Source organism: Hyaena hyaena, unplaced genomic scaffold, assembly GCF_003009895.1.
Source record: "Hyaena hyaena isolate Hyena2069 unplaced genomic scaffold, ASM300989v1 scaffold_669, whole genome shotgun sequence".
NCBI lineage: Eukaryota > Metazoa > Chordata > Mammalia > Carnivora > Hyaenidae > Hyaena > Hyaena hyaena.
The window spans coordinates 757864-772364 of record NW_024081304.1 but is presented as its reverse complement, the minus strand read 5'-3'; the positions used below and the strand labels follow the sequence as shown (position 1 = coordinate 772364).

Genomic DNA, 14501 nt, shown 5'->3' with positions numbered 1-14501 from the left:
CTAATTTGGATGCTGAGTAGCTCCACAGGTATTTATATGTAGTGTTTGGTATTTTTACTGGGTCCTATTCTTCTCCCTTGGATCACCTAAAATGGTTAAGAATTTTCTAGTGGGATTAAGGTTGTGATCTCCGGGGAGGGGTGGGCCATCTGCTCCCGGTTATTTTTGTGTGAGCCGCTTCCCCTTAAATGTATGTTCACAAATGAGCCACAGTCTTATCAGCTGAGGTTGGGGGAAGACTGGTCTAGGTGCCGCTCCTGAACTTGGTCTCCGAGCCATGGCTTCCCATAGGCACTCAGGTAAAGCTTCCTATCCTTTCTCTTCCGTCGAGCACAGTTGTGTTGGGGCAGGAAATCCAGCACCTGACTAAAAGGTAGTTTTTGATGAAGTGGTTTTAGCCTGGTCTCAGATAGCAAATGAATAAGCCCGGCTCGCCTGTTCTGTCGCTGCCTTGTGCTGCTGTTCGCAAGACAAAAGGCAGGTCGAGCGGCTGGTTTTTTAAAAACAGAAACTCATTACTACAGTTTACACATTTTAGGACATCTTATGAAATCGTAAAAGACTGTGTGAGGAAAGACTTTGGGGGGGGGTGGTTAGCAGTTTTTGCTATTTATAACAGATGTTCATCATGACTGCTTTACGTCGAATTTTGAGTGTTTAGAAAAGGTCAGTGGACTATCGAGCTGACGGGAGAAACACTGACAACAGAGAAAGTCCATAATGACTTACCACCTCTTTCCTTTTCTGAACGATGTGCTCAGCCTTCCTGAAGAGAAGCGACTAGGAGCCTTTCCATGTGACAAGTAGGTTAGTAACCGTTCTTGTCAGAAAAGGGGGCTACGTTTCGGAACCTCTACACCGTCCTTCCCGTGAGAGTCGTCTTCTGGTTTTGTGACCGGGCACGAAGGAGGCCCTTCGGCCGTGGACAGACACCCGGGGAACGGGCTAACGGACTGAAGGGCGGGCCGTCTCCCCAGAGAGCCCGGCTGTCTGAGGTCACCCTGCTGCCGTGGCTCTCCTGCCCTCTGCCTAAGGAGGGCTCCCCTTTCTTAGAGCCAGGCACCAGGTCCCATCTCCCGGCTTGCAGATTACGGGACGAGTTCATGTGGGGGTGGCCGGACAAAACTATTTCTGCAAACTTGTCATTGCCCCTCCTGATTTAAATAAGGAGAATACTTTTAGAAAGTCTCCCTGGGTGTTTAAACACAAATGCACTGTGATGGCAGTCCCCGCTTTGGTGAATTAACATGCAGTGTTTCTCTTGTTCCCAAATGTTGAGGAGCTTCTTCCCCCCACCCCCAGGAGCCGTTTTACAAACATGGCACCACAGGCCTGGGATTGTGCTAACTGGCCAGCACGTACGTTCTCCGGGTGTGGGCAGACTATGCCACTGTGTACCCGTGGTTCCGATGGGCCTTCAGCGCCTGTTACCTGGTGGTAACATGTTATTTACTAATCAAGTGACAGAATAGGAAAATACATTTAAAAGGTAACCTATTTACAGCACACCCAACCTCGCAATTTTAAGTTGCACCGAATCCGGACATTATTCTTGCTTATATAAATCTGGAGTCTGTAACAGTGACTAAATGAGACAGATTGTTGACACCTTTTAGATGTTTTCTTATGTTTATTTATTCCTGAGAGAGAGAGAGGGAGAGAGAGCATGAGCAGTGGAGGAGAAGAGAGAGAGGGAGACACAGAATCTGAAGCAGGCTCCAGGCTCCGAGCTGTCAGCACAGAGCCCAATGCAGGGCTCGAACTCACTGACTGCCGGATCATGACCTGAGCCGAAGTCAGACCCTTAACCGACCAAGCCACCCAGGTGCCTCTAGGTGGTTCTTAAAATCAAGGACTGTCATTTTGTATTGCATTAGATGTATAGGTCTATGAAAGCAGGAAAGAGAGAAGTCCTCACAAAAAGAAAACCCACGTTGCCCTGAAATGGGCTTTGTATACACAAATTAGAGGCTCAGATAACTGGATCAGAATCCATTTTTAGTGGCCATCCATATACTGAGAGGACATTTCGATGACAGGAATTTATATTTTTGTTATTGGACACTTTCAGTCTGCAAAGTTATGTAGATTCAATGCCTTTACCCCTTGCCCTTTCAAGTTGAGGACTGGGCTGGGGGGTGTGGATGAGGAGGGAAGTAAGGCCATTTGCCATATTCTACAGCCGTTAGTTCCCTTCACCGTCCCCTGCCGCCTTTTCTTGGGGCAAGGGTGGAAAATGAAATGGTGGTGTGAGCGAGTAATCAAACTGGGTTGGCTTCTTTAAATAACTGAAAAATGGCAGCCAGAAATTCGGTCAGGGGTGAAACTTGAACACTGTGTGCTTCTCATAACCACCAAATGACCGCCGTCTACTTCACCACAACTAGGAACACTAAAAACACACGTCCTGTTGCTGCCAGGTCGGAAGCACTTGTTTTCGGATACGAAAGCTGGAAGGTGCTCAGGTTAACATGCGCAACATTAAGAAAAGCTTTGTACGCGGACAGAGTAGTGCTGGCATAGAATCTGGTCTGGAGGAGGCTCGGTGGCACCCAGTTTTTTGTTGAATAATCTCTATCCAACCCTCCCTTACCAGGTATAATCTAAAACTGTTTATCAGTGACCCAGAAGAGATTGAGGAGTTTTTCTCTAAATGCAGTGTACAAGTGAGGTTGCAAATAGCATTGAATCCTTTTGTATGTGTTCTGTTTTTAAGGGAAAAAAACACTTTCTGATTTTCTATGAAATTCTATGAAAGACTTACTTTTCAGCCATGACTCAAGAACTCCGTCTCATTCCAGCTAGTTAGGTATTTACTCCCAAATGTCTGACGACACCTCCAGGTGCGTTAGCATGTCGGCCACACAAGCGCCTTATTCATCGGCTAAGGCTTCACTCTGTTTGTTGAATGTTCTCAGGAAAGCAATATACCCTTTCTTTAGAAGCCAGGATTTATACACGTGTTGACTAACGGACTGGTATGTTGGACTTAGCAATTAACAGACCCGAAATAGCCCCAATTTTTTTTTTCATCTGGGTCGCTGTCCGTTGTTTACACTGTATACTGTACGACTCAGGGAGAGCACATCGAAGAATGCGGCTTTGCCTGAATATTCACGGTTTCCTGAAATCTCCCTATTTCAAACCACTTGGGGAGGAGGGGGAGAGATGGGCATTAGCAAGAAACACATGAGAAAATACATCCAAAAACACCAGCCCAATTATTAAATACGAATGGAATCTTCTCGTGAGAGGTTTATAGTTCTAGAAATGTCGCAATGTCACATTTCTCCTCTGTTGTGTCTGCAAGGAAACGGAAAGCCAACACGTTTTTATTGAGATACCGAGGCACCTCTTAGCGTGTTGGATGTAGCTCAGGAATCTCCTGAAAGAGGAAGCTTGTTTATTAAGGGAAGAACGATGTGTCTTTTGGTGCAGGCATAGCAAGAAAGGCGACCATCTTGGAATAAGTATCTAAAATTCACCCAGTCACATCTCCGACTGCATTCGAACCCGCTACGTCTGCAAAGGACTCTGGGTCAGCCATCAGCACTTTATGGTGGCAACAGTAGTGCCTTGATTTTTAAAAGCAAATATTTGTTACAAAACGCCTTTGATAAAAGAGGTCTGAGGAGCTTAACGGTGGTGACTTCTCTCCCCCACCTGGCCATCAACAGGCACATACTTACTGTATGACTACTGCACTCCGGGCCCGCGATTAGGTCCCCCGGGACTCCTAGTGCATTTGCAGACTTCTTCTGTGATAGAGAAACCTCATCCCGGCATATGCACGCGGGTCACACCTCCAGGTTAAAATTAGTCAAAGAGCTACCAGATGGCAAATGCGAGGCGACAAAGACAGGCAGGAAGGGAAGGAGCATCGCAATTCTACGGATCCAGTCTCACCTATGATGATCGATGATGATCGATTTCCCAGGTAACAGCAGTGGGTCCAGGGAAGCAGATCTGGATGCTGGGGAAGGTCAGAAGACTTCATATTTCATGTTCTTAGAAATGGTTAAGGGGATTAAAAAAAAGTATTCCCTAGGAGATAAGCACCTTAAGTATATGTAATTCAGTCAGATTAGAGAGAGCCTCAAAGACCACGTAAAACACTATCATCGTTTCTCTCCATTCCCTTATTTCTAACAAAGAGGAAGGAAAGGAAGGCACCAGGCTTTTCTCGCCTCAGGAAGTCGAGACTCAGCTGTGGCTTGTTTCGGAACATATATTGTGTGTGTGTGTGTGTGTGTGTGTGTGTGTGAGAGAGAGAGAGAGAGAGAGAGAGAGAGAAGCGTTGTCGTTTGTAAGCTGTCCTCTTAGACTTGTTAACTTCTCTGAAGAGGACTAGTAACAAAATTCCTTCCCCTTGCACACATTCACGTTCTATGTAGAGTGTTGTTTTTTTTTTTTAATTTATTTCTAGGAGAGAGAGAGACAGCATGAACAGGGGAGGGTTAGAGAGAGAGAGGGAGACACAGACTCTGAAATAGGCTCCAGGCTCTGAGCTGGCAGTCAGCACAGAGCCCGATGCAGAGCTCGAACCCACGAACCGCAAGATCATGACCTAAGCGAAAGTCGGCCGCTTAACCGACTAAGCCACCCAGGCGCCCCTCTATGCAGAGTTTTGACATGGTACCGATCTCATCAGCAGGAATATATTCCTCCAACTTCCTCGTAGGCATGCTACGTGAAGGCTTGAAATACAGTTTTGGACCAAATAGTCCTAAATTTAGCAGAACACGAGGTAAGCTAATTCAGGGTGCCCGGAGTTGCACTTAATTGGAATTATTGCAAAAAAAGAACTAAAGTTCACAGACTTGACATCGGCATTGTTAACATGCTTCAAGTATTTCCAGCCTGTTTACTTATTAGGCAATAAAGCCAACGCTCCCAGAAGTGTCTATTTTATCTTTATAAATATGTGTTTCCACACACACGAAAATGGCCCGAGTCACCTGTGGAAATCAGTTCTAAGAGGATGTGCCCCTTGAAATCCGTCCACGTGGGTGCACTCTTTGGGTTTAAATGTACAGGGGCAGGGAATGTACGCTGATGCCGGGCTTCTCATACCACAGGAAGGCAAAATAATAATAGTTCCTAAAACAAAAACACAAAGAGGTGGGACTCTCCATCGAGGCACCGTTAACTTGGGGTGACCTGTTGAATTTTCCCTCTGGTGTGGTTCATGCCCCTGTCCTGTAGGGGCGATAGCGTGGTGTGCAGCTGCGCGAACATGGCTCTATTTCCAACATACTCTGGTACCTTCCATGCTCATTGGTGAGCCGTGGATTATTTCATCAGTGGATGCCTAGAAAGCCTGAGCGAATCGTGTTCTAGAACTATGAAGGTAACCCGGGAAGAACTTGGCATTGGTAAAATGACAGGTTCTCATAGTATATGGTTTTGAAGTGAGAAAGGCGTGGCAGGTAAGCCCTCTCTGGTACCATGAACCATCGTGGTCTCCCTTCTCCCCAAACCCCGGGCTACTGAAATAGAACTCACTGTGTTTCCTGGTGTTTGTCTTATGTATGACGTTGACCCCTAGATGTTTAGCTCAAAGCTAGGACTCCGACACACCACGAGCTGGGGCTCCCATGGCGGGGGGAGACTCTGAAGGGACCTGACACATAGAAGTATTTGGAAGCCATTTCTGCTTTGAAACACATCAAGAGAGTGATATGAAGAAAAGGAGTGTGGCCTGGAGTTGTATTCTAAATAGAGACTTGGGTGAGGGAGGAGGAGGGATGGTCAAATGTGGTCCAGGAAGATAGTCTCTGAAGGGCTAGCCCAGCCACAACTACTCGCCGCGCAGGAAGCCGGTGCTGTCTAATCTTACGAATTCCAATTTCCTGCCAAATGGCATTTAGGAGCCACTGATAATTTAATTTCCTGGCATTACTGCTACTGGTGATTTATTTAGTTTCCCTGCTCAGCTCTTAACAAGAAAGTAAATCTTCGTCGGGTGCACCACTTCAGTGTGGAAAAGCTAACAAGACTAGGGTTTTAGGGGACAGGTGAAGGGCCAGCCAAGATGAATGGAGGGTGACTTCCAGCGTGCTGTGACTGTCACAGATGCTTTTGTCTGTTTGCACTGAGGCCGCTGGCAGTTTGAAAGCTACCTTCCGCACACCGTGCGCAGTTCAAGGAGCTAGACCTCGGTTTTGCTTTGTGTCTCCACTTGGCATTTCTAACGCAGTGTATGTAAGGGAGCGTCCTGATTGTCTTTGGGGCAGAAAGTGCCAGTAAGAACTGTTCTCCGGTCTCCATAAGCCTCTGAACTGTGGCACAACGGGCTCAGGCAACTGTCGGTGCCCAAGAACGCCTCGCCCTGGCAGCTGGTTCCCTGGAGGCCAGGGGCGTGTCCGAGGATTGCGCCTGCCTAGCGGGGGCCGGAGCTGGCCCCGGGCCCCGAACCCTGTGCCGCGCGGGCCCCGCCGGGCACCGGGCTTTGTTGGCTGCCTGGCTTCCGCACTGCACCCCGCTGTGAGTGAGAGTTCAGCAGCCTTCCAGAGGCGGGCTCCGAGACGCAGGGTGTGGTTTCCTTAGCTCACTCTCTGCTATTTGGTTGCCCATGGCAACAGGACCCAAACAACTTGGACATGTGTTTGTATAAAAAAACCTGGGCCCGCCGCGCACTGTGGGAGTCTGAGGCCGGTGGTGGTGGAAGAGCTGGAAGAGCGGTGGTGAGTAGCGGCAGCCGCCGCCCGTCTCCCCTCGCTCCGTGTCCGCGTCACCCTGGGGCATTTGCGAGCCCAGTAACCGCGTTTGTGGGGAGCCGGAGAGCCGCGTCTCCGTCCCGGTGTTTCTTTCCTGTGAGATTACATAACTGCTGTCTGCTTACCCCGCGTAAGCAGGGCGGCGGGGGGGGGGGGGGGGGGGGGGGGGGATCGGCATATGCGTAAAGACGTTGGGGGCTCATAGAAAGTCCCATCTGGTACCTTTCTGGTGTCGGGACGAACTGAGTGCCCCAGCAACGCTGGCAAGTGCAGCCACAAGCCTGGGGGTGTGTGGGGGGACTTGGGGACTGGGGCGGCTGTTCCTGTGAAGGCATTGGAAGGGGTTCTTCGCATGCAGAGATCGGCTTACCACTTTTTTTGTTAAAGCCTGCCCCCCACCGTAGATCATATTGTAAAGTTGCAGTTTTTAAAACAGATGTCCTGGGTAGCATCGCTTCGTTGCCTATTGATCCTGACTCACGTGAACAAAGTGGGGACTGGATTTGGGCACGTCCTGTACCAAGTGTTGACGGTTGTAGGCGTTGCGGGTCCTGCCGGCGAAGGCCATTGTTAGAAGTGCACTCTGGGGTGGTGGCTCGAGCCCTGAGTCAGTGAACGGTGCTGGACACAACTGTTCAGGATCCCTTTGGGGATTTAAAAGTGTTCTGGCGGATCTAAAGGATCAGACGCATGCGCCTTGTACACTCATAACGACCGCTCACGGGTACACTGAGCCATGATCCGATGAGCCGAGTTTTGCAGATGGGAGGGAGCGAGGCCCCCTGAGGAAGAGCTGGGGGCTGGCAGCAGAGGGCCCGGCTCGCCATGGGCACCCCTGCCAAGCAGCCTGCCTCCAGGATGCGGCTTGCATCCTCTCCTGTGAAATACCCTCTGTCGTGCTCGTGCTCGGAGCCACCGCGCCTTCCCGGAGGCCACCCCCTCCCCATCTGGCCTGCGCGTCCTGCTGGCAGGGCTCTCGCGAGTCCCTGGGGACCCATCTCTTCCCGGGTCCCAGTGAAGTGTGTGCAGTCACGGCGCCAGAACCCAGCGTCCGGGCCCTCCTCCCTCCTGGGGCTCATTTGCCCGGCCCATTGCCCCCACAGGTCCCTCTAGCTACAAGGTGGGCACCATGACTGAGAAGTTCGACTGCCACTACTGCAGGGACAACCTGCAGGGGAAGAAGTACGTGCAGAAGGACGGCCACCACTGCTGCCTCAAGTGCTTCGACAAGTTCTGCGCCAACACCTGCGTGGATTGCCGGAAGCCCATCGGCGCCGACTCCAAGGTAACGGCGGCCCCGGCATGTGGGGGCCGGGAGGGGCCCCAGCTGTCCGGTGCGGGACTTGCTCGTGTTTCACGAACTCCTGGCCGTCCCTCGTGTCTGTCGCAGTCTCGGCGGGGGGTGGGGCACTGCCCCGACCCCTCCCCCCAGCCCCCGGCCCCCAGCAGTACTCACGGCAGCCCACCCCCTCTGCTTGCTCCCCAGGAGGTGCACTATAAGAACCGCTACTGGCATGACACCTGCTTCCGCTGTGCCAAGTGCCTTCACCCCTTGGCCAACGAGACCTTTGTGGCCAAGGACAACAAGATCTTCTGCAACAAGTGCACCACTCGGGAGGACAACCCCAAGTGCAAGGGGTGCTTCAAGCCAATCGTGGCAGGTAGTGCCCCCTCTCCCTCCCCGGCAGCCAGGGAGGAGGCCCCCGGTGGGGGGGGCGGAGATGATGCGGGCGGGCGCTCGCGGTGCTGGGGTGATGCTGCCGCGAGCCGCGCTGAGATGTTAGCGTATATATGCACGCATATATATACACATATATCTGCGTACACATATATGCTCGCACACACGCACACACGGCAACTAAAGAACACTGGAGAGAGCGGTCTGTGGCAGGAGAAAGAAGTGAAAAGTATGTAGCGCTTTCTCATTTGGGTAGAGTAAGTGATCAAAGCATGCGACCTCTTTGGTGGAATTATGGGCCAGCTGCCCCCTTCCCCCTTCCCCCCCCAGCAAGTCTCCAGGTCCAGTCCACCAAGGCCCCCCCATCCTGAAACACTACTGCCGGGGTCCCCTTCGGGGTCTGCACCACCCCTGCAGGACAGAGGGGAGAAGCCCCCCACACCCCGTGGGTAGCATAGCTGGGAGCGCGAGGCCGGAACTGCAGGGCCTGCATTCCCTCCCCTGTGGGGGGGGCCCCCCCGGGGCGGGCTGAGCGGATGCAGCCCCCTGCAGGGCACCGGCAGTGGGGCTACCGATGGCTTCCCCCGCAGGAGATCAGAATGTGGAGTACAAGAAGACTGTGTGGCACAAAGACTGCTTCACCTGCAGCAACTGCAAGCAAGTCATCGGGACTGGAAGCTTCTTCCCCAAAGGGGAGGACTTCTACTGCGTGACCTGCCACGAGACCAAATTTGCCAAGCACTGCGTGAAGTGCAACAAGGTACGCTGACGAGGGAGTTCCGCGTTGACTTGTTTCTAGAAGTGTTTGACCATTTGCAGAGCCCTTGCACACACGCTATCCCATTCCATCCTCACGACAGCCCTGCGACGTAGGAATTATTATTCTCGTGCTGCAGGCGAGGAGACCGTGGCCGTGGAAGGTGGCGCCCGGGCCCCAGTCGGGCGCGGTCCGTGGGCGCACCTAGGAGGCCGGCAGCCCGGGCCCTAGAGGCCCGCCTCCGCCCCCTGGTGGCTGTCTAACCCCCACGCAGGGGCCCGCCTCCTCGGAGCCTCGGTGTCCTTGTCTGTAACTCGGGGATAATAATCGCACCTGCCTCCCATGGCCGTTGTGGCGATTAAATGAGATATTGTCTACCAGAGCGCCCAGCACAGTGCCTGGCACGTAGTAGGCATTCAACAAGACAGTTGTTGAATCTGAATCCGGTGCTACACTCCCTGGTCTAGGCCATCACCTCTGGAGGAATCACTTACCAGGATCAGCCCTGGCATGCCGAGTGCTTTGTGTGTGTTACCTGCTCTAAGAAGCTGGCTGGGCAGCGTTTCACCGCTGTGGAGGACCAGTATTACTGCGTGGATTGCTACAAGAACTTTGTGGCCAAGAAGTGTGCTGGATGCAAGAACCCCATCACTGGTAGGCTAAAGAGTCCTTGCTAAGTCTGCCAGGCTAGGTCTTGCGCATGGTAACCATCTCTCATTTTCCTCCGCCGTCGGTTTCATCCACAAACGCCCCAGAGAATGTCTCTCTCCCCTGCCATTGTGGTCCCGAAGGCTCCCCCCTCCCCGCCCCCCCGATTAGTTTGGATTCTCCCCCAGGCCAGCTTAGCCTTTGCAATACAGAAACACCTCCTGACTACTGCTGACTAACGACGCTGCCGGAGTTCACGAGCCTGAGACCCACGGCCACGGCCACGGGCAGGCAGGCACCGCGTGTGGCGGGGGTGGGCGGGGGTGGGGGGTTGTCTGGTGGGAAAGGGAGAGGAACAGCGGGAGGAGGGGGAAGGGAGGGGAGGCTGGCGAGCGGCAGGCGGGGGTTAGAGCGCCCCTAGCGGCAGGCTAGCTCAGAGGCGGCTGCGGGCAGCTGTGTTGCGAGCAGAAGCAGAGCGAATCACTTCATTCCTCCTCGCGCGGCCGCGATCCACGTGCCCTGGGCCCTTTCCCCGCCTCCACTTTTCCCGTCTCCCCGGGGAGCCTTGAAATGTACATTTGAGAAGACTTTTGCCATCCTCAGGGAAAAGGACTGTGTCAAGAGTGAGCCACCCAGTCTCTAAAGCTAGGAAGCCCCCAGTGTGCCGCGGGAAACGCTTGCCTCTCACCCTGTTTCCCAGCGCCAACCTCCGGGGCAGGCATCCGGGTGGAGAGAGGACTTGTCCCTCGTGGGTGGTGGTTCTTTATAGAAAAAATCGAAGCTTAGCAGCTCCTCGAGGCCCGGTAAGTGCACACCCCGCGAACGGCCCAAGTTTGCCTCCTGGTGGCCACTTTGATGCCATGGCCCTGACCTAAATCAAAGACACTGGTTGTGCTGGGAGGTCGGTGCGCGTCACAGGGCGATAGCGGTGGCATGGGAATGCGGGTTCGTGGCTGAGCTCTGGCATCTCCTCAGGTTCCCTCCCCCCCCCCCGCCGCGAGCCGCAGCAGGGTGGCGGCGCCACAGGGGACGGTGCGCGGAGGAGGGCGGCTGGGGGGGGCCGGGCAGACGCTGCCCCTGCGTGCGTGTCGGCCTCGCGGACGGGCAAGGCGGCGGTCCGCCTCCCACCCGCGCCCACTCAGCAGCCGCCTCCGTTTTCTCTTGTCGTTTCCACAGGGTTTGGTAAAGGCTCCAGTGTGGTGGCCTATGAAGGACAATCCTGGCACGACTACTGCTTCCACTGCAAAAAATGCTCCATGAATCTGGCCAACAAGCGCTTTGTTTTCCACGAGGAGCAAGTGTATTGCCCCGACTGTGCCAAAAAGCTGTAAAGCGACAGGGGCTCCTGTCCCGTAAATGGAACCGAGTCTTGTTCTTGTGTCCTCGCCCTCTGCCCTGCACCACCCATAGGGCCAGGGTGGCCTCTCACCTCTCAAGTTGCTTCTTCTGTCTTTGCTCCCATTTTACAGTATCGCTCAGATAAGGGCACACAGAGATCATTCTAGGATGTAGCAGCGCAGTCCCCGTCTCCGCGGCTGCGGTGACAACACGAACACGTAGATAGGTTGACTCTCCTGCATGTGTATCATAGAGCGAAAACGTGCTAACCATTTAGCTGCTTAGTGACTTAAGCAAGAAGCATGACACACAAGCCCCCCCGCCCCCCTGAGCCGCGTCTCGCGGCTCAGCCGGGACCCACCGTGTCCTCCGGACACGCGAGAGTTGCAGCGGCTGCTCCAACTCGGCTGCTCACCTGTTCCGTGAGCAGGAAGCGAACTGAACAAAATGCATGGTTGAACTTCCTCCTCGAGCTCTTCCTCCCGTTCTTTTGTGCTCTCAAACGACTAACACGAAATTGCCAGAAAGTTAACATTTGAACTTTGCTGTAATTCTAAACTGGCCTTTCTCCCCCACCGCCCCCCGTACTAACCTTCGGTTTCCCCGTGTGGCGTGTTTTCTGAACGTTCCTGCTTTCGAGCGTGGACCGTGCAGGTGATTTGGGAAAGTGTAGGCAGACCGGAGAAAACGAGCCTGTTTCACAGGAACATCGTCACGGTGAACACTTCTGGAAGCTTAACGAAACTAACCCAGCTGTCCCTTTTTGTTTTTCTTTTTTAATACTCTTCTGTTTTAATTGATAGTAACATAGTTTATGGGTTTGGAGACGTGCATGTCGGTATTTCAGCCCCTCAGACGTTCCTGCAGGTTTGCAATTTGTCCCACCGAGGTAGCCATCACACTCTAGAGCAGGCGCCAGGCGGTCTGCGGCATGGATAGGACATTTCCCAGCAGCGACCCGAGCGGGGTCCCTTGTAACGTAGCCGTCGTCTGCTCCTTGTCTGTGCGGCAAAGAGGCACGCCAAGTCCCTTCTCTCGTGATTCTTAGGACTCTCCCTCGAGAGCTCAGCTGGACCTCGGGGGGAGTGGCTGCCACCCTCACAGACACAGCCGGACCTCCACGCACGCAGTGCTTACCTGAGACGCAGGCTCACCTAACTTACTGCATTCTTCTCGACATTGTTATATTACATAGTATGAGACAGTATCAGAAGTAAACACGTAATGACAGTGCATATTAACATTCTTGTAGGAGTGGTTAGACAAGCCGACGCCTCATTTCTACATTTTGTCATTAGCTATTATCTTCAAGTTCCAGTGTATCCTTACAGAAATAAAGCAGCAATATAAATAACTCGTCTCGTCTTTTGATTCTGCCGGTGGAGTTGCCCTGAGGGGACACCATTGCTCCCAGACCCCCAGTGACCGCTTTCCTTCAAGCACATGCTCTGTTCAGAGCAGTCACGCAGAACAGAGGAATTACAAGCAAGCTGAAGCCTGTAGCAGCACTTGCATCCAGGTAAAAACAGCCACCCTCCCCCCGCAGTCTGACCCAAAAGAAGCATCTCCCAGATGGTCACATCCCTTAAGAAGGGCACTGGTTTTCTTGGGCCGGGGACAGGTGGGGTGGGAAGAGAATGACAGCTGAAGGGTGTTGGGCTCTTCACAGCCCCCATTTTGTGGGCTGCCCTCTCTGTGTGCCCTTGGGCCGGCGGGAGAAACCCGCTCCCCCTTGGGGCCATGGCCCAGCCAGCGAGGAGCGGGGGACAGTCTGATGAGTGTCAGAGCCACAGCAATAAAAGCAAAGGGCGGGACCCCCTTCGGAGCTACTCGGACCCGGTTAGCAGGAAATCCAAACCCATCAGCGAGAAACCACAGGTGTTTTTATGAACAGGTGACAGTCCCTTGTGTCTGTTCCCCTAGAGAAACCAGCAGTTAAAGCCACGAAAAGCGTCGGTCTGGTGGTATGGGGTCCCAAGGGAGCAGGGCTCGGGTGGGGAATTGACATGCCACCCCTCTGCTTCCCAAGGGAAGCGGGCTAGGTTACTGAAATTGTGGCGAGGGACAGGGCCCGGAGGGGACAAACCTGGGATGGAGGGGGGACTTCACTCAGGACTCCTCTTCGGGGCGAGACCACAGCACACCTCCAGTGCCCTCCACGCCAGTGCACTGTGGGCCTTTGGGCACAGTGGCTGCTTTCCCCACACGCTCCTTCTGGACGGGCCCTCCTCTGCCCATGCCACCCCCGATTCTATGCTTGCCCTCATTCCTGTCACCCTTTGGCCTTCCCATCTGACCCGGCCTGTGAAACCCTAGCCCGCACCAGGGCCGAGTTGTGCTGTATAAAAAAAAAAAAAAAGCGCCTCACCACTAACTCCAGCAGCCACCCTGGCTAACTTGGCCTTGCCTTCCCTGGGCCAGCACGCCCCACCCCCCACCCCCATACCTAATCCTCACAGCCAACACTGGCTCTACCGTCCCCATTTTCCAGATGAGAGCTTTTCAGAGAAGTTAAGAGGTCTACCTAAGGTCACACAGCTAATGAGTGACAAACCTCCAGCCTGTCTCTTACGACCAGACATTGCCATAGAAATGATGAGGGCCCCAGGGTAGGAGTAGGGTCTGATGCGTTACAGTGAGGTGACTGTCAGGTGTCTGCTCAGTATTTCATTTGAAGAGTGACGCAGGAAGCCTCAGGAGGAAGGAGGGGAGATGCCTAGTTGGTGACTTTTAATCAAAGGACACTTTCCTTGCTCATAATCAGGGGGATCAGCATATGCAGAATGCACCTGCTCGTGGTTAACAGGGTTGGTTCTGGAACAGACTGCCTGGGTTCAAATCCCAGCTGCTCTGCCATTTGCTGTGCCACTGAGCCCACAGGCGAGGCTGCCTAACCTCTCTGAGCTTGTTTCCTCACCTGTAAAATGACACAATAGTCCTACCTCCCAGAATCACATGCACATTACATGGTAATAATACAAATGTTTAATAGGGCGACGGACACCTGGTCAAAGCACTCAGTAACTGTTAGCAGTTATTTTTCTCTCCAGCACCAAAGAGCAGATGACCATACAAGCCACAAGACCCTCCCTCTCGCAGAGCAGGCTGGGGTGTTGGCTCTACAATCAGCCTTGAATTTGAGCATCAGCCCTGCGTCTTCCTAGTTGTACGATGTTAAACGACTACCCGTGTCCGCAAATGTGTCCTCCTAGAGAAAAGTGAATACCCACCTTCGCAGGGTTTTTAAAAGACGCCTGATAAAGTACCTGGCGATAGGGCACGTGTGAACATAACCAGTTATTACCAGACTTGGGGAACCCCTGGATGTACCCAACCAGGAACCCTGAAACAGGATGGCCAG

At 53.3% G+C, this 14501-nt stretch overlaps 1 protein-coding gene across 5 annotated transcripts in view; it reads left to right on the top strand.

Moving 5' to 3' along the window:
• The window catches only part of FHL1 (four and a half LIM domains 1), a 64472-nt gene extending 51978 nt beyond the window's left edge, over positions 1-12494 (top strand). For 2 of the 5 annotated variants that reach the window (XM_039217155.1, XM_039217154.1), the window contains exons 3-8: positions 7823-8004; positions 8206-8380; positions 8988-9157; positions 9622-9808; positions 10406-10605; positions 10979-11144. In XM_039217155.1, coding sequence (XP_039073086.1) covers positions 7849-8004; positions 8206-8380; positions 8988-9157; positions 9622-9808; positions 10406-10605; positions 10979-11062 — 972 coding nt within the window. In that variant the 5' untranslated portion in view covers positions 7823-7848 and the 3' untranslated portion in view covers positions 11063-11144. Of the gene's footprint in view, positions 1-6654; positions 6687-7822; positions 8005-8205; positions 8381-8987; positions 9158-9621; positions 9809-10405; positions 10606-10978 lie in introns of those variants that run through there. The other 3 variants (XM_039217156.1, XM_039217158.1, XM_039217157.1) reach the window with 3 other exon arrangements.
• The last annotated feature ends 2007 nt before the right edge of the window (positions 12495-14501 follow it).